The sequence below is a fragment of the Strix uralensis genome, chromosome 4 (assembly GCF_047716275.1).
Source record: "Strix uralensis isolate ZFMK-TIS-50842 chromosome 4, bStrUra1, whole genome shotgun sequence".
In the NCBI taxonomy this organism is placed as follows: domain Eukaryota; kingdom Metazoa; phylum Chordata; class Aves; order Strigiformes; family Strigidae; genus Strix; species Strix uralensis.
Window position 1 is genome coordinate 9901556 of NC_133975.1, and position 27587 is coordinate 9929142.

A 27587-nucleotide genomic window follows, 5' to 3' on the forward strand; every position below is an offset into this window, starting at 1 on the left:
TCAGTCTGAAGGTGGGGATGAGCCTGGTGTACTGGGTTGAGCCTGGGCTGGTTCCCCGTGCCTTGTTTGTACCCAGCTTTTCCTCAGCAGCTGGGCTGTGCCGCGGGGAAGTGCGGAAGACCTCAGCCGTTTCTTCCTGATGGCTTTGCCGAGTTGCAAGGTGCATTTGTCCCGCAGGCAGCAGCCCAGGAGACCTCCCTCTGCCCTGTGCTTTGCTCTCCTACAGTAGCGAAGGACTCTTGAGTTGCCTTATTCGTTACACTCCTCATGCCCTGCCCATTTTGCAGGGGGAGCAGTGCTGTGCACCCCTGAGCACCCATGCGGACTGTTTAATGCCAGTCCTTACTGAGACGTGCCATGCACTTGGGTTGGGGTGGTTGGCAGGGTTGATACTAAAGATGGAGCTGCTGCCCAAGTCAGGTTTTCTTCTGCTTAGCCTGTGGCAGGTTGCAGTGTGCCAGAGGTTTCTCCTGTGATGGGGTCCTGTTCCTCCTGAACACCGAAAGTCAGCACTTTCCTTGGTGAGAGACATGTCAGTGCCCCTCGTTAGCTGCTGTAATTGAATAGTGGCTTTCTTGGGTGTTAATTAAGCAATATCCAAGCTAAGGTCACAGTTGCCCTGCGCTGACAACACTGGTCATCTTAGTTCCTTCAACAGGAAATTTTTCCTGATTTTTTCCAAATTTTTCCTTCACCAGGATTTTCTGTAAAGATCTTTAGTTAAGACCTGAGTAATTCGTTACTTGAATTTCATTTGCGGTTTGGGTGTTTTTTTTTTTTCCCCAAGTCCCCTTGCTGGTGGGGCCAAGGGATGCTGTAACACTCCAGAGTTAACAGCAGTTTCTAATTGCATCAGCTTTACTGTTTATTGGCCAGTACAAGCAGTGGGGTGGGATGGTATTGCTGCTTCTCTCCAGCGAGGTTGAGTTTTATTTGAGCTTCATAACTGGGGCTGTGGTTGGAGTGCTTGGGACCGCAGCGTGCTTGCTCCAAGCCGAATTGGGTGCCCTTCAGGTTGCTGGGCTTTGATTAGATTGGTTTTTGCTTTGGCCTCTTGAATGTAGCATTGGCCTTATGGACCCTTCGGCCCCATGGCAGAGTGGCAGTGCTGACACCCCTGCACCCCCAAAGCGCAGCCTGTTCGTTAAGCCACGTCCTCGTTCCTGGAGCAGTGTGCCAGCTGACCGGCACCGGGGCACAGTTCAGGATGCGCTGGTTTTGCTCACTGAAACTCTACATGTTTTTGGCCTGAGTTGCTGGAGCACTGTTTCCAGCTCAGGAGATGCTCTTGCCTGGCGCAGGCCAGCAGAGGAGGAGCAGCAGCTCCAAAGCAAGGGAGACCTGGCCACAAGCATCCCAACCTGTGGGGGAAAAGGGGTGAGTGAGCCTGATCATGGCTGTGCACAGGAGATGCTCTTTCTGGGGGTGTATATGGCGTTTTTCCCTGTTGGTGCTCTGTTGGCTTTCGTCGTTCCAGTTTCTCACTACCAGCATCTTGCTGCCCAGTTTAGATTTTATTTGAAGCTGTCTTAGGCACGTCCTGCACTGAGCTCCTGAAGTCCCCAAGAGAAGGATGCACTTACATATCCAGATGTGCATATGGAGAGGTCAGAAACAAACCAGCGAGTCACTTATATAACTTTTCATATCAGGTCCTCATGGATGGAGAAGTGGGTGGCAGGAGGAGTTACTGGGAGCCCTGAGCCATCAGGGCTGCTCCTGCATTGCACCTGGAAAACAAGATCCTTATGTGTCCCAGCAAGAGGTTGGGACCATGGCTTGGTGTCTGGCCCACAGCAGGTACAGGTTTCCCAGACCTAGGGAGGCTCCACCACCTCCCTGTGTCCCAGCCCTGCCAGCTGTGACCCAGGACTGGGGCTTCTGCCCTGTTCTGAGCTGGCTCTCTGCCTCTTGCCGCAGCACCGGGAAAAGGGGCTCAGCCTTTCCCTCCTTCACTGTCATCCCAGTTGGGTCCTGCCCTCTCAAATAGCTGAAGATGCTTTGTGCACCACCCTGTGCTTCTCCCCTGTGGGCTCCCTGCCTGCTTGTGGCCACCCCTGCTCGCTTTGGAGACCACGGGTCTGCCCAGAGCACATTGGCAGCTCTCAGCGAATGAGCCTGGTGATGCGCTGCCCGCACCGCAGACGAGCTGTTTGCCTGGAGACGAGAGCCGCTGGAAAGTGTGACTCCCAGTAAAGGAGGAGTTTGGCAGCAAAGCATACGAGGGGCTGCCTGTGCCGCTGCTGGGTCTCAGGGTGGGATGCAACAAGCAGCCAAAGATGGGTTGTGCTGTGCTGGGGGGCATCTGGGACTCACTGCAGTGAAGTTACTGGTAGGACAGGAGAGCGCGATTGCGTGCGGGTCAGAAGTTACGCATCAAGTGCCACCACGAGCTGAGGATCAGTACCTGTGTGTGATGGCAGCCCAACGCACTTCATAATGTTTGGTCCCTGCGAATCTTGTTTTGGTTTGTAGTGACTTTCCTGTGCATTTTCCTTGGGAAAACAACATTCCCTTCAAAGCATCAAGGGAAAAGAAAGGTTGGTCCTTATTTATGGAGGTTGTTAGTCCCCACATGTGACAGAGAGGTGATTTCTGACCCCAAGCCCAACGGGTGCTTTGCCTGCCTTGCCCATCCAGGGTGGCCGGTGGCTACATGTGCTGCTTTATCTCCCACAGGCTCCTGTTTCTGGGTCGCTGTCCTGGATGGCAACGTAGTGGGGATCGTGGCAGCGCGGGGCAACGAGGAGGACAACACGGTGGAGCTGCGCCGCATGTCTGTCGACTCCAACTACCGCGGCAAAGGGATCGCCAAGGCCCTGGGCCGCAAAGTGCTGGAGTTTGCTGTGCTCAACAACTACTCCTCCGTCGTGCTGGGAACCACAGCCGTGAAGATGGCAGCCCACAAGCTCTATGAGTCCTTGGGGTTCAAGCACGTGGGTGTCGTCGAACATTATGCCCTGCCGGGAATGACGCGCTCCTTATTGGAGAGAATGTTTTTCCAGGTCCGCTACCACCGCTACCGCCTGCAGCTGCGGGAAGAATAAAAAAAAATCCAACCAACCAAACAAAAAAAAATTATTTTTTTTCCTCCTCCTCCTCCCCCTTCAAAAATAATAAATTACCCTTCTATTTCTCGTCACTGTTGATTTGCCAATTTGGGTTGAGTTTTTGTTCCCTCATGTCATCTTTTGGTTTGCTCCGTGCAGCTCGATCGGCCGGCCGAGCAGCGCTCCTTCCTCGCATGCTGTAGGTGGTGGTGCTGGGAGTCCTGCGACCCGGCGGGGCAGAGCGGAGCGGAGCGGCGGCCTCTCCTTCCCAGGTACCTCCGTAAAGCACAGAAACTTAACTGCAAAATAGTACCACTGCTCTGGTGTACATAGTCTTCTCCTTTTCCAAATGTAAGATAACATAGTGATGCATTCATAATAGTGCAGAAATATTACTTGAATGCAGTTTTCAGTATTTCATGCACCAGTAAGTAGAATATGCATTCGTCTTACCGTTATTTACTGGTTAATAGTTTTCAAAGAAAAGGTGGGGGGAGCAAAAACCCTCCCACCTCAACCCGCTTGCTACAATGCATGAAGAGGAAAGCGCGTGTACGCACTCAAACACATCGCACTGCCACCACGGCACTGGTGTTGCACTTTTTTTGGATGTGCCTCATTCTGCCAAATGTCTGAGAGACCCTGGGTGCATCCGATAACCACGACTCCGCTCCATTCCCCCCCTCCTTCCTAAGCCAGCACAGACTCGGACCGGCTGAACTCTGAGCCCCATTGTACCATAGTGTGAAGTTAAGATCAAACCTAAATATCTCCTCCGCTGTTCTGTAGCCACGCGTAACCTGCAGTCCTGGGCCAGACTCCGCATGTGCGTTGGACTTTCTCTTTGCTGCCTTTTGGGGTTTTTTGTTTGTTTGCTTTTTTAATTTTATTTTTAAGGGGGTTTTTTGTTGTTGTTATTATTTTTAGTTTTGGCTTTTGCTGAATGGTGTCATTGAGGCGTAATGGAGGCTGCAGTTCCTATGGCAACACATTTGCACATTAATGTGCGTACCAAATCTAACCACTTCAGAGAAGCAACGTGTGAGAGATAATAGCATTTTGGGGAGTGCCGGGGCGGGGGGGTGGGGGGGGGAAGAGCGTACTTATCTTAACCAGCTGCTTGTTTGATAAATGTAGATGGCCTCACTGCAGCCTTCCATCAAAGGTAATTAACTGCTTTAATGATGTCAGATTTGTGAATTGTACAATGCAAAAAGCAATGCAAAGCAGATTCGGCATGTGTCTGTACCCGGTATGTATGTACAGTGCCTGCCAACTAAAGAATAACCAAGACTACAGCTTCTTCTAGCCTGAGATATCAACTTTTATAACTTATTTAAACAAATAGCAACTTTGCATGAATTATGTCTTGGGGAAAAAGAAGATCAGTAGGTTTTAATTTTTAAAACGTGGTATCAGAAGTATACAGAAAACCATTTCTGGCTGCACTTAATTTGGGGTGGGTGGAGGGGTTCAGCTCTGTTAATACATTTAAAGGGAAAACTCCTTTAATTTAGTTCCTGGGGAAAAACAAGTTACTATTTTATGAAGTATTATACGTGTGGCGGGAGGGGGAAAACCCCACCACCTATCATGATGAACTTGATGAAAGGGTAGAGCATGTGTTAACCACGCTTGCACTTGCAAACACAATGGAAGCATCAGCGGGAGAGCCCCAGAAGGGAGGCGGCTGGCGTGGGGCGTGGGGAGAGGAGAGGAGCGGTGGGACAGAGGGGCGGGCAGCACGGACCCATGCCTGGGATGCTGCCTGCATCTCACCCGCACAGAGGAGTGCCCTTTCCTCTCCAGCCGAAAGCTTTCCCAGCACTGAGACATGGCCGGCGATGCTGAATGAGAGCAGCGGGGAGGGGGCTCGCCCCATCCTCGTCGGGGTGCCGAGATGGAGGAGCCGTTTGGCACAACCCCAGTAGCGTGCTCAGTGCTGGGCTCAGGCTTGGTCCAGCCTGTAAGGAGCCGGAGGGGCAGAGTCCCAGTGTGTGTCCCAGCAATAAGGGGGGAAATGAGGATGGTGAAGGGCACTGTAGCAAGAGACCGTGAGCTTAATTAACAAAATTTCTGTATGGGGCACTATATTTTTAAAAGTCTTTCTATGCTGTACATTTCTCCTGAAGCTGAAATAATGTACTGTTGGTAGGGGTTTTTGTATAGTGTACAGAAATTGGCAGAATATTTTCTTGCTGCATTCAGTGATTTATTAACCGAAGTAAAATAGACAAATATAAAGTGTTAGCAAAAGTTGAAAGAAAAAAAAACACAAAACAGTTTGTGCCTTTTTTAGTTTATTTTTCTGTTGCTATATAATCACTGCACTAAAACCTTTCCAGAGGGGAAAAAAAACAAAACCTAGTCTCTTAATAAGGGAGGAATACATAAAGCCTAAATTGAGCATTAATTTTTTTATTGGGATATTTAATTAAAAGAATGTTGCTGGTTTTATTTGATACCTGTGCCTTTGTAATAAAACTCCACATCCTGTCAGAAAAGCCAAACCTGGAATAAATCCCACCAGATCTCACAGACACAGAAGTACCATCAGGTTACCCATATTTTCTTTAAAACATGTAAACCTTAACTGATGATATTACAGTATCTGAGTGTATAATACCTGTTCAGTTGCCTGGGAAATAGGTGCTTTGGAAAGGTGCAGCTTTCGGGGTGCTGTCTACGTTCCTCCCCGGGCACGCCGGATGCTGGAGATGCATCAATAAGCATTGAGTCGTTGCCACTTGGCCAGTAGCTGCCAAGCAAATTTCTTCTCTTAATGCTTCTGCCAGTTGCTTTGTGACCGGGCTCTTTGGAAGAAATCCAGCTGGTTACTCCCAGCTCTCCAGCCAGGGCAGCTCGTTTCTGAAGGAAAGGGCTGGCTGCCAAATAGGCTGGGTTTTGCTTTCCTCGGAGGACGGAGAGGGTGAAACACCACTGATCACAGCCCTGGTTTTTATTGGGAAGCCCACGTGGCTGCCAGAGCTGCATCCCTGCTGGCAGCAGTGGGACCGGGGGTACAGGACCTCCAGTGTTGTTTGCTTTCCCACCCAGAGCTGCTGTGAATAGGATTAGACAAGATTGGGCTTAAAAGCATCAAGTGATACTGCCGTTTCATCTGCATTCATGGGAAGCTTCCCTAAATGTGATAGCTCAGGGCTCAGCTCTGGAGCCAGAAGGTCGCTACTCTGCATGGCCACAGGGCTCTGGACCACAGCAGGCTCACCCACTGCCCCCCCCAGGGTCCAGCCTGCCTTGCCCCCACTGCCGGGGCCAGCGTGCTGGTAGACCGTGGTGCAGCTCACAGGGTGACATGTTGAGGTTGAACTGCCTTTGGCGGATCCATCCGTCCACTCTGCCTCTTTCAGGGTGCGCTGGTTTAAACAACATTGCATGGAGAAGATCCCAGCTCATCGGTTGTGCCCCCCAGTACTGGCTTTGTGGCACCCCCTTTGGGGAGCTGCTTGTGTCTACACCAGATACCTGTGCTCGCCACGTCCCTGCATCGGGACCGCTCCCATCCCCCCTTTCTCCGGGCTTGACTCTTCCCACCCCAGTTCAGTGGCTGGGTGGGTGCAGAGCAGCACAAGACGGTTGTGGGCTTGGTCCTGATCAGAAGAGCTTGTGATCTTGGACCTGCTGCCAGATACCCCTTGAGATCCTATTGCCAGTTGTTGATTCTTAATTCCAACAGAGACTCATGTCGGTGTGAGATGGGAGGGGATGCTCCTAATTTATTTTGGTGGTTTCTCCTTCCAAGGACACTTCTAGCTGGAGTGCGCAGAAGAGTGGAACGACTTTTGGGTTTTAGCCTCCGTAAACATGATGGCTTGTAAGACCACTTCAGATTTAGGTGGAGGAAGTGTTGGAGATGTAAAGGAACTTCCCCTAGCTGTGCCAGGTGCCTGCTTTTACTTCGCTGTGCAGGCCAGTTGTCACAGGCCGCTGCCCCTGCGCTGCACACCGTGCGGTGGCACTGAGGAGGCAGTTTCCTCACCTGGCAGCTCTCTCCTTAGCGTTGTGGCTTTTTCTGCTAATCCCTGTGCAATGGGCACTGCTCGAGTGTCCTCTGCTCGGAGGGGACTGGGGCAGAGCCCTTGCTCCATAGGAGAAGGCACCAGGTGTGATGTCCAAAAATTCAAAAAAAAAGAAAAAAAAAGGAGGAAACTGCATTGCTGTGGCTGAGGTCCGCAGCCTTGGGGCTGCCCCAGCCCTCCAGCACAGCCTGGGCTATTCCCTCCGGAGTGAGTGGGAACACCCTGCACATCCTGAGCAAACTGGCATCTCAAGCACTTGTAATATTTGGCACTAAGCTCTGTGGGAAGCTTGGCCCCTGAACGACTCCAGGCCAATAATGCTGAGCAATCAAACCAACAAAAAAGTGATTTCTAATCTTACTTGAAACCCTTGAACTGGTGTTTGTTGTAAATTCATGCCATGTTTTCCTTTCAGTGAAGCAGACAGCACCTGCATTTGCTTAGAAATGGCAGCCGTAATTCATCTCTGCTGGGAGATGCAGAAAAGTTTGTGGCAATGCCATCAGCTGAAAGCTGTTCCTTTCCCTTACTTTGCTGTTACCGTGCGGTACGTGGGACGGTATTTCTGAGCAAGGCTTCACCTCTCCCCGAGCGTGCTGCGGGCTGTACCCGCACACAGCACTGAGTGTCAGGAGCTGGGCTCTCACCTGCATGGGCTGTCCGCTCCCGTCGCTGCAGCACGCACAGCTCGGGGAGCAGCAGGGGAGGTTGGGGCTGCTGCAGGGCACTGCCTGCTTGGGGAGGAGAAACGCACAGCCACGGGGTATGGTGGCTGCAGGGCTTTTCAGGCTGGCCATCATGGAAGGAGATAGCTGGCAGTGTAGTCACCCCTGTCAGGGCGAAGCAGGCTTGTTATAAAAGGTGTTTGTTGGAAGCATGATGAGTTTGGTGGTGTTATAAGGAGACTGTGAGGATGATCTGTGCCCTTCGGCTCTGAGGTGCAGTAGCACTGCAGGGTTGAGCTGGCTGGCGGTGTGTACTGAGGGTGGCGTGGGGCACAGAAGCAGGTCCAGCGTTTGTGTTGCTGCAGAGGTAGCTGCACCCCCAAAGACAGCGTCACAGCTCGCAGGGCACGAGTTGTTCTGCTACATGCAAGATGGATGCACCTAAATTCTTAAGATCCCAAGGGCCAGCTCTGTATCTTGACTCATTTCAGCATCACCCTTTAGCGAAATCAGGGGGTAAACAAACCTGGGGACGTCTGTCCCCAGAGCTCGGACCCGGACAGTCATTTCCCCCCTGCACCTGTCCCCGTGGGAGATGAGGATGATACTTTAGGTCATGATGTCTGAATTTAATAGTCCCCATGTACGCGAAGCAGGACTAAGGGTTGGCCTGTGGCTGTTGGGGTTCGGATGTCCCTGGGGTCCTGGTGCTGCTCACCTGCAGCGGGAGCAGAAAGTGCTTGGTTCCTGGGGGGGATCAGGCCCCTTTCTTGCTGTGGCCAACTGCAAGAACAGAAAGCCCAGTGGTCAGAATTCCCGAGGGAACTGTGGTTTCACAAAACCTCATCATGCTCCTTGCTGTTGCCCGTGGCTCACTGAACCATACCCATGCGTGATGAAGGTCTGCTGCCTTTTAATTTGCCACATTTGCTGGCTGAGGTGCAGATGGATAGAGACTGACTGCAGGGATTTCCGAATTGCCAAACACACGAAGGCAGGAACCAGCTCCAGTTACCTCTGAATTAACAATCTCATTTTCAATTGTGCTGGGAGCCTGTGTTTCATTAGCACTAGTGTGATGCTGTTGGTTTGCACTCTATTTAAAGCTTAATAAAGGCATTTTAATTCCATGTGAACTGGAGTGTTGCAGTGGAATATACTGTACCACATAAAGAAAACAAAGGGATGCAAACTTTAAATAAGCTTTAAAATGCAAAAGGATAATTTTCTCTATTTTTTTTCTCCCTCAAAATAGATCCACACAGAATCTTGAGAAAAAAAATGGTGTGCTCTTGCATCCCTCAGTAACAGAGACTATGCACAGAGATTATGCTTATCTCCCACCAGAAAACTGCTACCTGAATGGTCGCTTGGAGTTCCTTTCATTGAAAATAAAATAATAGAGTAATTTGAACAACAGACTTTAGTTAAAACACACTATCATTTAAAACAGCAAGCTCTAAGTCAGCATTTGGAGTTTGATCACTGTTTAAAATCACTGTTCAGTGCTGCCTTTGTATTACATGATGGTCAGCTGTGGGAGAGAATATGCTTTTAACATCTAAATAGTAGAAGATGGACTTATTGAGACCAAGAGCATAACAAATACATAATGCAACTGTAAATTTATTTACGAGTAACATGTTTGAATGCAGAAGCAGCTACTGCTATGTAAGCGTAATGAACATATAGCTAACATTGTTTTCAATTTCTTTTCCTCCAAAGCTTAGTCCTTTTGACTTGTAATATGTATATTTGCTTTTTTAAAAATATAATTAGGTTTAACAAAGCATCCGTTGCTTTGTGAGTTGTACTTATGATTGTGCTGGGCTGTTAGCTTTAAGCAGTTTGTGTGCTTGTGTTATTTTATTAAAGCAAAAGTCTTCTTGAGACAAATGCGGTAAAGGTAATGGGAAAAAAAATATTTTTTTGGTAGTGTTAAGCAGATGTGTGGTATGCATTTGGAAAATGTCCAATGTCATTTGAAAAAAAAAAAAACCAAACCAAAACTGGGGCTAAATTGCTTACCAGAACTGCTCATGTTTAAGGCAGTGGCTTTTTAGTTCATGGGTTACAGGCTAAACTCATGCCTAAATAGAAACTCGGATTCCCCCAAACAGCCTCTTTACTCTGCATCTCTTCACCGTTGTACAAGACCGATGTGAAATTAGTCTTGTGTTTTCTATGTTCAGCATAGTATGTACTGTACTTTGTAACGGGAAGTGGCTACAAGTCCTCAAAGAAAAACGAACATATTTTAAAACAGCAATAATTACCACTGTAAAGCAAATGAGCACGTGGGGGAGAGCACAGGGAGATAGTTAATGAAGATGATACCTTTAGGAACACACTGGCGTCAGTGCTGCTACTGCACCTGGGGAGCAGGATTAAGTACTAGGAAAGGCCATCGGTCTCTGGGACTGGACTTCACCTTGGCAGAGAACTTGCCCACGTAGGATCCTCCGCCTGAATCATACTGTAAGTCCTTACACAGCGCAGGTTTTTCACCATAGTTTTAAGGGTGAGTTATTGCAAATACCGTTCCTGGTGGGAGAGACAGACACAAGGAAGAGCTGTTGGAGTCACACAGAGGAAGGTAAATGCTCATTGCCGTAGTCTCGTACCCCAGTGTACTCTACTGCTGCACTACTGGGGCTCAACAATAGCAAAAAATAGAATAAATGAATATAATTTTCTTACAGAGGGAAGTGGGAGTCAGCTCTGTTGGAAAGCTGTTTGCATAGCGTTAAGGCGTATCGATACAAACCAGTTCCTCTAGCGTGGCAGGACGTGTTAAGATGTGTGCGAATTAGCCCTTGGTGTGCTTTAGGCATCTGAGCTCCAGCCTACAAAGCGTTATCCCGCTGCGGCGTGGTCTCTCCATCTTCTGTCGGCAGAGCCCCGGGAGCCAGCCAGCTCTCGAGGGACAGCAGGGTGTCCTCGGGCAGGGTCAGGCGAGGTGCTCCGGACAAATGACTTGTAGGTACTTAAGTTCTGTTCCTGATGGCCGCTGTAACTGTGAAAATTAACCAGACCTGCTGTGATAAATTTGGTTATATAAGGTTTATTTGGTTAATTTTTTATAAGTGAAAACTGAAAAGATGAAAGAGAATTGTAATATGAAAGCAACTGCTGTAAATAATGTACGAATGAATAAAATCTAAAACTTATGTCAGTTTTTTCCTAAACTGTATTGCTGTCAAGTTACTGACACCACAGTGCAGATGGTGCCTGCATCTTTTCCAGCTCCCACTCCAGCATGGCCAAACACCACTCATTCCCGTCATGCATGTCCAGTCATGCATGTCCTTGGATTATATTTCCATGCTGTTCCAGCTCACTGACTAATGCTAACATGTTCAGAAGTGTAACTGTTCTTGGAGCTGCATATAGCAAATGTGGAGCCACCCCTGGGCATTGCATTGCAGGTGCTGCCCTGCGATGGGACCCTGCCCAGCCCTGGCCACCAGGCACAGGATCTGCCTAAGGCCACATGCCTCCATTTGCGGTTTGAGCATTCGCACCCAAAATCCCACCTGAGGTCGGAGGTTGCCCTGAGAAATGTCCCACCGGAGCAGAGGAAGAAAACAAAACCACGCGGCGTTGTCTTTTCTGCCACCCAGGACATGAAGCAATAGATCAGGCATTGTTGGTGAGGATGCTTTTGTGGAGATGCATCTGGGGGGGTCCCCAAGCCACATAAGCCCCTTTCTCTTCCCTACACCTGTGCATTTCCTTAGGTAAAAGCCAGCACGAATGGGCTGTTCCCCACTGTTTGTGTGTTTAGACCTGCACGAGGCTGTTTCTGACCAACTCTTGAGCATCTCTGAGGCAGGGAAGCGCTGACCTCCGATTTGGGGAGGGGAAATGGGGCTCCAGCCTTCGGCCCAGTTGGATACACTTGCAATAAAGTGATAGCCATTGAAATGGCCTCTGGGGATGTTTATCCCCAAGAAGCAGTTTTTGGTGGCAGTTACAAATGCTGTCAGGAGAGCTCTGCCAGCCCGCGGCTCAGGGACAGCCAGACAAGACACCCCCCCCCCCCACCAGACTGGCTCTGGAGATCGCCCAGGCAGCACCCCCAGCAAGGGCGCTGGGTGCTATCGCCTTCCCAGCGGTGCGGGTTGAGGCTCTGGGACGTGCAGGGTTATTTATCTGCCTGAGCACTCGGGCAGCATAAGGTTAATGCCTTTGTGGTCTGGATCCTGCCCCTATCACTTGCCTGCTTTATCCAGATGTGCAGACACCCGATAGCACTATCTCGCTCAGAGGAGGAGTATAAAATACACCTCTGGGACTGATAGTGAGGTGCTGTGGGATTTAGGGGGGTTCTGGGGGGAAACAGCTGTAAGTTCATGCATGTGCACAAAGTTTATTTTATACCAAAGCTACCAAAAAAAACCCACCTTAAAACTGCTTCAGTGAAGGGGGAAGTAGTAACAAAAGCTGTGCTAGTTTTAGAAGCTGTATTGTGTGTGTGCTGTGTGCCTTAAAGCACCTCAATTAACTGCTAATTGGGCTCTAATTCTCCACTAACAGGCCACATATCCCTGTCCTGGTCCTCTGTTCTTCCCCTTCACGGTGGCTTGCTTCAGATAAAAAATTAAAATTCAGGAAGACAACGACTTTGTCCCCCTACCCTGTGTTCCCAGGCACATGCCTCTAGATGAGACAGGACCTCGTGATGCCTTCCCCTGTTGCAAGCTGCCCAGCACACCCACCACCTATATATACCTTAGTGCGTCCTAAAAAGCCAAAGCAAATCAGCAACGCCCCCCCCCCCCCCCCCCCCCCCCCCCCCAAGCTGTTCCCTCTGCTGTAACCATGGCCTCTCCTCAGCGGCTTGGTGCTCTCCCAAGAAAAGGAAGGAGGCTGAGGCTGGAGCCAGGCAGGGAGGCACCCAGATCTAACAACTGAGCACATCCAGCCCATAAAACTGCTTTTAACTTGGCCAAACAGCCACCAAAATGTTCCATCTATCTAGCTATCGATCCAGCTGTCTACCTTCCGTCCATCCATCCATCCATCCATCCATGCATGCATGCTGGCCCACCTTTTGCCAAGCGACAGAGCTGTAAGGCCCCACCCATAGGTTTCCAACCACGCTCCACCACAAGCCCACTGCTCACCCAGGCAGCTCCTTAGTGCTGACTGTTTTGTCTACTACGTAAGTTGAGCAAATGGTGGCAAGCTCTGGGGGACTCTGACTTTCCTCCAGTCTTCCCTGTGTCCCCACACCTGCAGGGGTTGGGGTCATTTATCTCATATCTAGACTTTGCCGGGAGTCACAAACTGGACCTCCTTGCGCTTATCTCAGCAGCAAGGGCTGGTCAGCAGCAAGGAAGATGATGTGACCCTGTGCCTTATGGTTGTGGGTTTTTTAATACAGGCTTAGGTGTATTCTGAGTGCATCGAGGAGGGTATCTTTGGGCTACGATGCACCTGTAGCAGTAAATGTGATGATTGTGCTCACCCTGGTGGGACGCGTGGTCAGGTCCAGCCCTGCTGCTCCAGGCTGCGTTTCTACTCCATCAGCAGCGCCCCTTTACAAGCCATCCCACCACCACCTGCCAATCTCACACGTCTGCTTGGCTTCAGGCAAAGGAGCCACTGCTAAATCTAGCAATAGCCAGAGTCTGCTTGGAGTGCTTCTGAGAGCATGGAGGAGTCAACCTGAAGTTTCCTTCACCTGTTTGGAGTCTTTCACCAAGCTTGCTGCTACATTTCTGTCTCTATTCCCCTAAACATCACCCTGGTTCACAACACCCCCACCTCTGTTACACAAATGTAAATACCACAATTACCAGCTCTTTCATTTTAACAAATAAGAAAAACTCATGTATTCCAGTGAAGGTGAAGGTGTCCCATCCCAAGGACTATTTTTTATTGCAATTATTTACAACACTACTGGTCAAAGAAACAAATCAAAACAGCTTCTTTTTACTGCCACATCATCTCAAGGTATGGCCACACTCGTCTGGGAAGAAAAGACCTCAGAGAAAGCAGGCTAAGGCACCGCAGGATGTTCGCTTGGCTCCCTAAAGCCCTCACAGCCCAGAGTTTGGCATAGCACTTATGTGTTATTGACAGGAGGCATTTAGGCCCTGGCAGCTCTTGCCACCAAAGTTCTCCAGGTTGATCTTACTATGAGATGAAATCTGTAGAGCTATCAATCAGCTCTGTCAACAGCAATTACATATAAAATGTTGGAATATCAACTGTCAGTATGGGAGGAAGATGGACCATGTTTATGGTCATTTGTGCTAATACAATTTCTTATAAAATTTGTCAAATTTTTCAAGACATTAGCCTATTAATTTCCTTGAGGCACGTTTTCATTCTGTTCTGTGCTTGACTGCATTTGCAAAGTGAATAAAATAAATTCAGCACCTGAGGTCAGTTATAACAGAAGAGGAATGAGCAATGTAGAGAGATGAATCTTCTCATATGGATGTCACAGGCAGGGTCAGATGAATCATGCTCTAGAAGTGCTCATTTCTCTCCATTAATGACCAATCTCAGGTGAGTCTAGACCAGCCCAGCAGTAGATGTCTATCCTAGAAACACCTAAGGTGAGATAAATCCTAACATGATGTCTCTGTAGAAAAGCTTAATTGTACCTGAGAACTCAGGGAAGCTGAAGGACAAACAGTATCATTCTTTTTCAACAAATATTCATTGGGCTTTAAAGGTAACTGATTGTATTCAGTCACCAAACCATAAAGCCTTAACAGTGAACTATGCTCCTGGTTGTTAAAGAATCAACGGTTTGGTGTGATGATAAAGACAAATTACTTGCAAAAGCTCAGTTGGTCATTAGTCTGGTCCAGCTCCTGCTGCGTTGGTTAGCTGCACTGTGGTTTCATCCACTAGAGAGAAATGTGAAAATCCATTACTCACCACTAATATACAGTCTAATTACTTAGATTTTTTTTTCCCTAAACAGGAAAGAACTGATAGAGTAGGAAAAGAAGAATAAACAGCTGCTTTGTGTTTCTCTGCAGAGGTTGGTGGAATGGAAGACAGGAAGACTGCAGCAAACTGGATTAGCTTTGACTCCTCTGTGTTACATGTTCTCATCTTTTATCTTGCAGCAACCCTGAATAATAGACATTAAAAAAATCAGGATCATTCTTTCAGTTAAGTTGTTTAGGGACAACTTTGCTTTACAGCTGGTGGGCTTATCAAAACAGAAGCTCCTACAGCCTTCTAAGCTGAAGAGACCTTGTTTCTCAAGTACAGGAGAGAACGGTCTTTATGACAAAATGGGCTTCCAAGATTAATCTTTTGTGCTCTCTTCTTTGTGGAAAGGTAGAGAAAACAAAGAAAAAACTAGATACTCAGTTTTACAGGTTATGACTTCTTTAGGAACATTTTAAGGAAGAGAAGAAGAAGCAAGAAGCCAGTGGACCATTAAAAAACCTTTAATTAATTGTGCACTAGGAAGACATTTTAGCAGAGCATCAAGGGGAAGAGGAAGAAGGCTCAGCACTGAACCAGAACCCACCAAGTGGGTCCCAGGGAAAGCTGTTCTCACTCGCAGCATCAGAGAGTGTTTGAAGGAGGGGTGAGCAAATGGTTACAAACGCTTGATCTTGGACTTTGCCTAGCGTGTAAGGTGCAGAACTTCTGTTCTGGTGTCCCATCAGTGATGAGCTTCTCCCACCCTTAAAAGGCTGGGAAATCTCAGACCTACTGCAATCATTAGAAGGGGAAGGACAAGCCTTCAAACCCACGAAGATCACACCAGAAAATTAATTTAGCATTGGATATTCTCCTTGGATATGGACTTTCCGTTGTTGCATTTTTTGGTGTGGGTTTTGTTTTGGTTTTTTTTTTTTGTGGATATAGAGGGGCTGAACAATCCAAGAGGTACTTGCAGGGTAGTTAGTCCTGTTTGGACTACTTTGGTCTGACAAAAGCCCCCTGCCTTGAAAAATTACCTCATGCTACATGTAAAAACTGCACAAATAGCTAAATTTTTGCTCCAGCTCAGAAGCTGGGTGAGAGGAGCTAAAACTGAGAGACTTTGTGCCAAGCCTCTTAAAGCTACATGCATGGCGTATGCTGGGGGAGCAGGGTTATGTCTGCCACTGTGGATGCCCTAAGGCAAACGTTCTCCAGCTAACACTGTAGGTAAATGCCATCATGAATATACACAGAGACAAATGCATGATGGAGAAGCAGTTCTTCATTTTAGTGCAGTATATCCAGCAAAACACCACCTAAAATAACTTTGAGGTTAACCACAGGTTAAAAAAAACACATTACATTTTATGCAATGGCTTCACATTGCAAAGATAAGCTTTCTGTGCAAAATATCTTCTAATGCTAGAATGAGGCCTAAACCAGGCTTTTTGTTATTATTAGCCTCTGTATGTATGTCAGTTCATCTAACAGCTCATAAAAATGTGTATTTCTATAATGAAGCTACCATTTTTTCTCTTATGACTGTACAGACCTATATTATACATTCACCTCTCCCACTGAGTCCACTGTAAGAAAGAGCTCAACTGGAGATACTCCTTTTGCATTGCGAAGTGTGGCAAAAGGGGTTCAAATGACAGGGAAAATTATACTGACCTGCCACTACCTCCGTGCCCATTAACTTTTGTAGGTGTTATACATAGAAGAAAAAATGAGCTCTGTTCATCAGTTCCATTTCAGATAATGGTAAGTGGGACATCAATGTCCTGGGAAGGGTGAGGAGCTGAAAAAAGGATGAGCAAATGAAAAAATGAAAAGCCTTGGGGGAAAAAAAAAAGGGGGGGGAGAAAAATAAACCCATATTGAAAACTAATTTCTACAATTGCAATAGTGTGAAAACTTTCCAGTAGCTGTCGTGCTACTTTGGTTCCCAGGCAGCAAAAACCTGCATGGCTGGCACTTGGGCACGTTAAACTGCAGCAAAAATGTCCTTGATACGCTATTAAATTTTCACAAGGCTGAGATGTTTTTCACTGATGCTAGATAATGAACTTTTTATCATTGCAATATTACTCTCCTAAATGTCAGATCACACACAAACCCCTTCAGTCTGACCATTGGGAGGAGGACTGCACTTCCCCTTTGTGCTTCAGGTCTATGCAGTGTTTAAAACCAGTATCTGAGATTTTGGGCATCCTGGCAAGATTCCCTCACTGTGACTTGCAGAAATACTGCGTTTAGTGAAGGCAGATGCTGGTCTTTCATTCTAACAGAGACACAATGGATTTTGATATGAATAGTAATGCTCTCTAGAAATACAGAGGACATGATTCAGCTGGCTAAACATAAGAATCTAGTATCATTTGAGACACCCTATGTTTAGACAGCTTGAAGTGAGCCCAAGCAGACTGTGCACTGCTTTAGGAGAGCTAATAAGCTGGAGAGGCAAGCAATATTGTTGTCTTCTCCCTTACTCTCATGCTGAGTCATTTAAGTTTATTATATGTTATGTTTGCATAGCGAATGTGAACAAGTCACACAGATAGCTTGAGCAGTTGCAAGTTATGTAGTCTAAAAAATAAATATCCTTTTCCGCTAAGGGATTGTCTTCCTAGAGTCTGAGCATCTGAGAAGCACAACTCAATCACATGATTATTTACTATTTCTACAGTAGCCTTTTAATTAATATCAGTGTCATGGCACCTCTGGTCCTAGGAATGTGCCTTGCCTGTGCATAATTAAAAATAAATATAGATGCCCTGCCTAGGCATAATTAAAAATAAAGATAGATTTCAATATGACAAATAATAGTGAAATGAGCAGGGTGGATGATAAAACAGTTCCTTTGTCATTCACTTAAGCGAAATTAATCAAATCACTTTAATATGCTAATAAACTGCAAAATTATTCATTGAGATGGTTTGTTCCTTCGTCATGTCATAGTGTCGAAGGATTTGTCACCAGAGCTTCCTCACAGATTTTCAGCATTTTTTGCATATGTAAAGACATCTTAAGGGAAAACAGCATGGAAGCTCAGGCCCTACAAAAGGCCATGTCAGATGTGTAAAAGCTGTGAATTTAACATACTTCAAGCATGCTAATATAGAATAATATATCTGTCTTATTTTCCTTCCTGTACTCAAAAACTCATTCTTAGAAAACTATTTTTAAAAGCTGTATGATTAAACTGAATAAATATTTTTTCATTGATGTGCAACAGCTTAATACTCCTTGTATGTAAACAACTACATGTTTAATTGCAGGCCATAAAGCTCATTCTGTAAGCATTCGGGTGACTGGCCAGAGGCTGTAGAGCTATTGCTATTATATATTATTGTATAAAATCTGTGTTAGGTGAAGAATGAGGTCAAGGTAAGGAACAACATTCACAGAATCATAGAATCACAGAATCATCAAGGTTGGAAAAGACCTTGAAGATCATCCAGTCCAACCATTAACCTCACACTGACAGTTCCCAACTACACCATATCCCTCAGCACTAAGTTGACTCTACTCTTAAACACCTCCAGGGATGGAGACTCCACCACCTCCCTGGGCAGCCCATTCCAACGCCTAACAACCCGTTCTGGAAAGAAATACTTCCTGATATCCAGTCTAAACCTTCCCTGGCACCACTTGAGGCCATTCCCTCTTGTCCTATCAGTTATTACTTGGTTCAAGAGACTCATCCCCAGCTCTCTGCAGCCTCCTTTCAGGTAGCTGTAGAGGGCGATGAGGTCTCCCCTCAGCCTCCTCTTCTCCAGACTAAACTTTGCCCCTCTTCCACTAAATTAGCGAATGTTACATACCTCTGTTTAAATTAACTTTACCACTAATGAATTTAATAAAAGTTGCATGATTTACATGTTGTAGAGCTGATGAAGACAAGTTCAAGCCACTTTCACTCTAGTGCATCTAGCTCTGAACAAGATGTTCTAAACCAGAGTGGCTGTAGGTGCAATGCAGTCTTCAGAGTGCCATTCCCCAGCATATGGTGAGGTTTACTCTGCCAACTGAACACATTTTAATGCCCAATTTAATGGGCCAGAGTATCTTTGCCCCTCTTCCTCCTTTCCCTCAGGAATACCCATGGAGTGAGGCTTTAAATGGATTCCTCTGGGTCTATGAATCCAAAGGAGGTGTTACAGCAGGAAAGTAGCATGGTGCAGAGCTTCCTACAGGACCTTCACTGGAGTACTTGCTTACCTTTGCGAACAGCTTTGCAGCCCACGCTGTGCTTCCTGCTGTTGCAACACCACTGAGCTACTGAAACTGTACTAAGAATAAATTTTTGTTATGAGCATGGAGACACTTGCTGAAATTTAATATAGTAACTTTTTGGTTAGTTTACTGGGACATGAAGTTCTTGGAAGTGAGATACCTATCAGCGTCATTTTCCTGGTAAAAATGTTTTAATTAAAGAAAGCCATTTAGTTCTTACTTAATTATTATTTCTGGGAGTGCTACCAGGGTTAGACATTTAACTTGTAAATGCCAAGCATTTTGTCTATCCTGCTCAGTCTAACAAAACCTCTTTATGACTTCTAACTACAAACCATCCCAATTATTACAAGTCCAGGTCTTCAGATGGGTTGGTTCAATTTCCAGCCCTCACTTACTTTACAAACAGATGAAGAATCTGTTTGGCTTTGGCACTGGAGTCCTTTGGGGTGGACTGTCAGAGGTCACATTCAGTGCGGGTGACTCCAAAACAGTCTCTAGAGACAAGGCATGTCAGAGTCTAAGGAAAACAAGAAATGTAAGACCATTTCCTGTAAAATCTATTTGATACAGCCTGCCTTGGTAATAACTTCATGCTTGCCTCCTGATCACCGTCGTGGCCAGAGGCTGCACTTTCACAGTCCTGTGTCATACCCTGATGGAACGAGAGGACCACTCGATCCTTCCACAAGGAATTGATGTGAAAACCTCACTTCTCTGTAAGCAAAAATCAAGATCCATCCCAATGTACACTGTGAGGAGGAATGCCTTGGCCTTTAAGCAATAAGGTATCTGGAAGAGTGGTATGCAGACCTGATGGCTCAGATGAAATTTCAAAAAACCTCAGGCAAGAAATTGTGATGCACTCCAAGATGCTGGGAGGGCTGCTGTCAATTGTACATTGTGGTTCTCTAAACCTCTTGCAGATGCTAAAGCTACAAAGTAGGCTTGAGACTTTGAATCCCTGCACTGATGTTCAAGTTCAAAGTTATCAGTAACAAAGGGTTCAAAATCTTCCTGTTGCTTATTTGTGAGAAGCAGAAAGACATAGGCTTCTTTCCAGCATCTTCATGCTTTCTGAGTTGAGTCTTTTCCATGCAGGTTTCCTTTAGCCTCTGTTTCACCAGCTGGATTCTCTCATATCACTCATCTGTGGGGAAGGGAACTCACATTTTTCAATTGCATCTCAAAAAGGGTTTTCAAAACTAACTTTTAGTCCAAAAGCTTTACGAACCAGGCCACATGATGGTTTGCTTTCCCATTTCTCCAAGGCAGAGAAAGGACAAATACGGAGATTAAAGACTTAGTCTACAATGTGAGGTTCATGTAGGCAGTAAAAAGATTTCAATTCCACAGTTTCCTCACTATTACTAATGTGTTTAACTGCATCACAAACAGGACAATACTTTAAACTGGCAGATTTGGGAAAAAAAAACAAGTATAAAAAGAGACTTTGCTGTTGCTGGGGGAAGAATATACTTAGGCTAAGAAATAAAAAAATGTCATTGGCAACTGTTAGATACAGAAGTATCAATGAGCAAAAAAGAGCAGGAGGTGGAGTGGGACAGGGAGTGAATAACACCTACTGCTAAGATAATTTACTGAAAGAACTGAAATATAACAAAACTATAAATTAGTTTTAAGGCCAAGAGATCACACAAAAATAGCTTAAATTCTCATTCTTGAGTCAGAAGATGATGAAAGGGAAGCAGAGACAAGAAAGTGCATCCCTGTCTCTACGATTAGTGTGGAGCATGAAGAAGAAAGACATGCAGGAGTGATGCTGAAAGGAAAAAGCCTTCCAGCTCAAGGGCAAAAGACATGCATTTCACTGGGTTGTACCTCTGAGCAATTACACAACAGAGAGTTAATTCCACTTTGTTCTGATTTACATACAGTGACATGTTTAAAACTGTGAAGCATTCTCCGGATTGGAGACTGGAGAGAGGGTCTAGACTCTTCTGTGGGATACAGTAACTTGGAGGCTGGACAGTCATGGACAGGGGGTTTTTTTGAGCTCTCTCTCTGGCAGAGCGAATGCTGATTAGGTCATAGGCAGTGGCCAGCCCCAAGAGGAACCACGGAAAGCTCCTCAGCAGAACAGCCTGTAATCTGGGGGTTCATGCACTCCTGTGGATGATGGATGTTGAAAACCTTTCAGGGATTAAGGTTTCCTACACTTTGTAGATAAAAGGACAGGAGCAGCAGCAACATCCATTGCTCTGGCTGCCTTTTGAGGGAAGGAACTGCCTCCTCTGTGTTAGAATGAAAAGCCAGGAATATCAGTCATAAGGAGGCGAATCCCAGAAGAAGGCACTTAAATCCCAGAGGGGCAGAATCAATCACACTTCTCTGTGCACAGTTATTTTTTTGCAAGCTACTTAGGTATTCAGAGGGCTGGTAGGTCTTAGGCATTTTATTGAGTGCTAAGTGTGTATCTGATCCTAAAAATGCTACATGACGCTAACAGTCTGACAGCTCCTGCTACTCCTGTCAGGCTGAGTAATGCCCAGTAATCCTGATATTAACAGCTGATAAAAAGAAGGGTCAGTAGCTCATTTGACCCAAGCTGAACTTCTAGATAAGCAAAGATAAATTGCCCAGCTCAATAGTCATTTACGAACCGGAATAGCTCCCTGCATGGCGAGGATGGACGCACCGAATGCATGAGCAGGAAATGGGAGTGTTGCGTCTGGGTCTGGGGTGGGATACACAAATGCAGTTTATGGCCAGCTAGATAGAAGTGCAAGGTGTGCTATACTGCACATAGAGGAAGCAAAAGCTAATACATTTCAGATTGTGCCTGTCAGGTGCTGTTGGCTTTCAAAGCATCCATCCTCATGCTGTGTAGTTTTGCTGTTTCCATGCTCCCAAATGAAGTGACAGCAATAGTTCTGAATAGTCTTCAGACAGAAAAGGTTCAGTGTTTCTGCCTGAAAAGAGAAAAAAAAAAATCAACATACAGATGCTTCCCAGTGATGTTACGAGTTGTACTAGATGCACCATGCGTGGTATTGGGTACTATGAGCCTTTATGCCCATTTTGTGATTTGAGCTTGCAGGTTGCAGAGGCACGTTTTTCCCAAAATTGAAGCAGGGGAAAAAAATAATCTCCAAAGTCATAATTGCATACCTTAAACATATTAGGATACATGGAAACAATATTTTAAGAAATGTAGGTGCTGCCCAACATTGAAAGAAACCCAGCAATTTCTAATGGAAGACTGATGACCACAAACTTTACTCCCTGCCCAGTCTTAAGAAACTGTCTGCCAACCTGGGAATAGTGTTTTCTGTCTTTATGACTTACTGACCTTGTAACTTGTTTCTAGGGAGAAGATCCTAATTTGTACTTTGCTGTGTTTAAACAATCAAATAGTTTATGATGCTACATATAAAAGGCAACACTGACTTGACGAGCTGAACAGCAAGTCACGTACAAAGATACAGATAAAGGTTTCCAGTGCAGGTGTCTCTGGGACTTTCACCCGGCCCAGCTCAAGATGCCTCCCTGAGACTTGTGGAAGGGACTCCCGTCACCAGCCCTCAGATGGTGACCATCCATCCTGTCCAAGAGCTTTTTGATCAAGATGTGCCCCATTTCCAAGGTCCCCATAAAGCTTGCTCAGCAGTACATTGCTGCAGTCATTCCTGTAACACGTTATCCATAAGGAATTGGCAATGAACGTTCACTGGCAAGAAGGGAGATGTGCAGGGAGAAAGGGAAACAACAAAGAGCGGCCTGGAGACCTTGAACACTACTATTTTTTGCTTGATCAAAAGAACAAGATCCTTTAAAAAGCAATGGTGGGTCAGAAGAAAACCTTTAACCATTTTTCTTCAGTATGAAGAAAAATCCATCTGCATTAGTTGAGACAGACTCCACCAGAGAACTCCAGTTTCTCTATTCCAGTAAAACTCCAGTGGTTAAAAAATATCATTATGGACTCTTTCCCTGATGCAAATTAGAACCTGACACTGTCATCCAGGTAGATTGCAGAGCTGGACCGGGTGGGTTTCTAGCTGGGACTAACTCAGTAGGAAAGTAGGGTGCTTCAGATCTGCTACTGGTGGCTACTGAGACTCACAGAATAATTGAGGTTGGTGAGGATCTCTGATGGTCATCTACTCCAATCCCCAGATCAAAGCAAGGCCAACTTCAAAGATGGGTATGGCAGAGAGCTTTATTTCTTTTTACTTACTACAGAGACTGTCCAAAACTAGTAACATCCATTGTATTGGAAGCACCATCGCTTTTTCATTAGAGATGTAAACTGAGAGTCTGGTTTTATGGTGCCATTGAAGATCTAGTGGCACCTTTTCTGGTGCTATGTGTACTGTTCTCAAGGCCTTAACTGCAGAAGCCAGAACTGGAGTTGGAAAGGCTCCCAATGGAAAGGCTCAGCTGCTGTCCTGAAGGAAGATCAACTAAGCATAAGGACATTGTGACACATATTTGTCTACCCTGTTCTAGAAATGTATAGTAGCAAAGATCCAAAAGCTCTATTCAAGTCCAGTCAAATGCTTAATTATCACTAGCATTCTTTAGAAAGGCTTGCTTAACATCTTCCCTAGTTATGCCTTCATGAAATTTAAGCCTGTATCTTCTCATTCTATCTCCCTGGGACCTATAGAGAAGTTTATTACCGTCTTTATGACAGCCCATTTCATACTGGATGACTGCTTTAAGATCTCTCCTCAGTCTTCTCAAGGTTAAATGACTTAAATTCTTTCAGTCTTTCCTCACAGGTGATATTGTCTATAGCTCTGATCATTCTTGTTGGTCTCTTATGGATTCTTGTTGCTTCATATCTTTTCTGAAATGCCGTTCTGAAAATTGGGCAGAGCATTCAGCTGAGCCCTTGCTGGGGCTAAAGTTAGTAGAGGGATTGATTATACCATTCTTGATCGCTATGCAAACACCTACAACTCCCCAGGTCTTTTCCTGAAATTGACACCTAACTAGCCGTTCCCTGCATTTTGGGAAATATGTTGACCACATTTGGGTAGCTAACTGGTTTTGCTTATGTGTGAAGCTTTGCACTCATCCTCACTGAATAGCTTCTTTTTATGCATTTTATACTATTACTCCACTGTGTTAAAATCCTTTTGAATAATAAACCTGTTGGCCAGAAGGATTTAAAGCAAGATTTAAATTTTACAAAAGCAATATAAACAAGACTCAGAAGCTTCCCAGAAAAGAAAGAGATGACTCATTATCAGAAAAATATTTGTTTTACTGTGCAATTATAAATGTCTGAGCAATGAATGGCCCAGACTGGAGGGGTAAAAGAGGTGACTACCAACCTGATTACCAGGGAATGGAAGGCGTTAAGGGATATGGAGAATGCCAAGAGAAGGTTAAAGTTTAGTTCACTTATGACAAGCAGTGAAAGGACTAAAAAAAATTCAGCTCCAAAAGAAAAATCAAATGTATCACAAGCCATAGTGTCAGAAGCAGCACAACACAGTCAGAGAATTTGACTAAAGCCCAACATTTGCAACACTTTTTTAACCTCATCTGTGACCCACAGAGGCCCCAAGGGAAGATGTTGACTTCTCCCAGCTCATGTGTTACAAAAGCTCATTATATTTAAAGGAAAACCTCCCTGGGAAGCTTATTTAATTTAACATCACAGTTCAAGTGAATGGATGGGAAGATAAACAGAGATGGGGATTGCTGGCAGGCAAGTGGGGTGGCCCAGCTTTCAAACTGCTGCAGAATTTATTCATTGTGAAGAAATGAAGTTCTTATAGGTGTCCTTCACATGCAGTCTGGAGTCAATCATCAGTCTGAGCTGGCTTTGGGGCACAGCTTAGAGTTAAAAAGAGAAGGAAAAAAAATTCTGGCAGAAGTCCTGAGGAGACTTGTCTTCTTCACCTAACCAGATACCAACAAGACATTTAGGATAAATCAGCAATTAACTAATTTCTGGACTCAGCTGGATGTGGACTAACGGATCAGTGCAAAGATGCCAAGGTAATCCAGGGAGAGATCTAATTTTGCCTCAGCCAATTCTGTACAGAAATGCAGTGTAACAGGCAGCAGCCACTTGTGGGGAGGATGGAGGCTGATTCTCAGGAGCCTGTAAGTATAGTTCTCTGCTTAACACACAAATTGGAAAATGGGATTGTAATCTGATGCATGACACTTTTGAGTAATTAGAAGTGAGAAATTCAGTGTGCACAGCAGATGAATCTGCCAAAAAATGAAGGGGGAAAAAAAAAGAGAGAATTTCTACAGTCAATTTTTGATACCATAGAAAAATGAACAACTACAGTAAAAATATAGTTAGCCAGAAAACAGTCTCCAAAATGCCATAAATGCATAAATGCCATGCCAAATGGTAGAAGGAAGCAAGCTGAGGGCACAAAGGTTAGAGGCAGAAAAATAAGCAACTTTTTTCTTAACTTGTGGACAATTAATAGTGACAGTTTTACTACCAATAATAACAGTATCTATGACAGGTTGGCAATGGATTAAATTATCAGTGTAGATAGCAAAAGCTGAGGAAGAATCCAAAACTTATCCAACTAATTAGCCTTGGAGAAGGTGACATGGACCAAAAATAAGTAAATGTTGGCTGGAAGTTGGACCTCCAGAATTCAAAACACAAGCAGAAAGGATAACAAATTACCTGGCTTTACAGTGGATAATAAAGACACACTTGATAACATGAGAGGGTCTTACAAAAATGGGTGGTAGAAGTGCACTTCAAAGATGTCTCAAGAGAACCAGCTGATTGTAGGCTGCTGTTTCCAGTAGAGATGAACCGATTAGGCTGGGGAAGTTTCCCAGGAAGGCAAAGATAGGACACGATTGAAACTTATTTTAAATCCCAGAGACACCCTGCCTACTAAAACTATTGCAGAACAGCAGAAATAAGAACTGATTCCTTTCCACTCCCTGAATGTTTCTGACAACCTGCTAATACCAAAAGGAAGTACGCCAGCCAAAAGGGAGCCCGTGAGCCAAGGAATGTAGTAAATGCTGGCACAGAATGAGGCAACACAGGTGGGAAGGAGGAATGAAATCCCAAAACATTTCTGGGGCTTCTTCTGGTACGACACTGTATACTTTAATGCGGTACAGCAGAATATTTGACAGGAATTTCTGGTTTGTCTTTCAACCAAATGACTGCTGTTGTCCAACTGAAGAATGACATAGGATCATAAGAAAATTCAGGTTGGATGGGACCTCAGGAGGTCTCTAGTCCAACCTCGTGCTCAAAGTGAGTGAGCTATGAGGTCAAGACCAGGTTATGCAGGGATTTATTTATTCAGTCTGGTCTTCTAATGGTGAAGCAAGAAGAGACGTTTTAGGCCATTGAGGAAATGTATCAGGAAGGCATAATACAACCTTCAACCCATTCTTTGGCCTCCTTTTCAAATCAGATTAAACAAGAAAATGAGATGAACAAGTTCTGTTGACTTCCAAAAATGAAATGAGTTTACTTTTAAGGGCCTTTTCTTAACCATTACCAAGAACAAATGATGTCCTGGATGTTCTAGCAGATTCATTCTCAATCTACTCTGTTTTCAAAAACGGAGAGGTTTTTTTTTCCCCTCGTGTTTAAAACATCTTGCTCACATAGAATTTGAGACCAGTGATTGAGCTATGGTTATTATCAAGTTGGACCAACATTCACGATCAGAGTCCCACCATGCCACAGTGGTACATGGATATTAAAAGATTCAAGTCCTGAGCAGATATGTATTGGTCATGCCATGCCCATGCAAATGCCAGCAAATAGCTGTGCTGTTCCATTTCTCACAGACACTGAGTTAAAGTGTTTTAAAATACCGTTTCTTCCCCACTACTCCACATGTCAAACAAAAGATTTACAGATGATCTAAGGGAAGAGTCAGGCCACGAAAGACACAACTGAAATTAAACCCAAAGAGACAAATTAGTTCAAAAGGGGTTATTACTGTGCTCGGAGAATCAATTAATGAGATTTCTGTCCACAAAAGATAACTACACAGAGCCAGCTATTCGTGTCTCCCCATCTATTCTGTGATCTCCCACACTCATTGATCAGTACTTTAGTAGGGTTTTGCACTTCAAACAGAAGTTTTGTCTCTTGCTCTCCCAGTATCTCTTCATAGGTTGTGAGAAAAAGGGAATAATTTTAGAGATCAAGTTGAGATTTTTAAGAATTAAAAAGGGCTCTTATGATTGCTCCTACTCCAACTTACCCATGTTTTACAGTCCCTTTCACAGAGAACCAAAATAACCCAAAAAGGTGGTTATTTATCATAATAAGAGTCTTGAGTTCTCCAGTGTGAAATTATTGTCCCACCCAAAAGGAATTTCTGGCAGTCATCAAATACAGAATATTTTCACCTGTATTTATTTGGGAGGAAACTTGTGGTCAGGACTGGCCTTGATTCCCTATAATGGCTCTTTAGATTCAAGCATGCTGCAGGGTAGCTTGCCTAGGGTTTGGAAAAACTGCAGTGCCTTGATTTTATAGTTGTACATAAAACAGCACACAGTGTGGTAAAACTGATACCTTGTCCTGAGGACCTTGATGGGAAATGAATTGCAAACACTACCCTATCTCAAGCAGCTTGTTCAAGGAAAATACTGCCATGCTAAGAGATATATACTTCTGCAATTCCATAATTTGAAAAATACAACTGTTTCTAAAACCTGTATTGCCATACAGGATGGAAGACAGT

At 45.1% G+C, this 27587-nt stretch overlaps 1 protein-coding gene across 1 annotated transcript in view; it reads left to right on the forward strand.

Annotated features, from left to right (window-relative positions):
• The window catches only part of NAT8L (N-acetyltransferase 8 like), a 36784-nt gene extending 25841 nt beyond the window's left edge, over positions 1–10943 (forward strand). Inside the window, exon 3 of the mRNA XM_074865600.1 lies at positions 2680–10943. Within this exon, the coding sequence (XP_074721701.1) occupies positions 2680–3047 (368 nt within the window). The 3' untranslated portion in view covers positions 3048–10943. The remainder of the gene's footprint in view (positions 1–2679) is intronic.
• The last annotated feature ends 16644 nt before the right edge of the window (positions 10944–27587 follow it).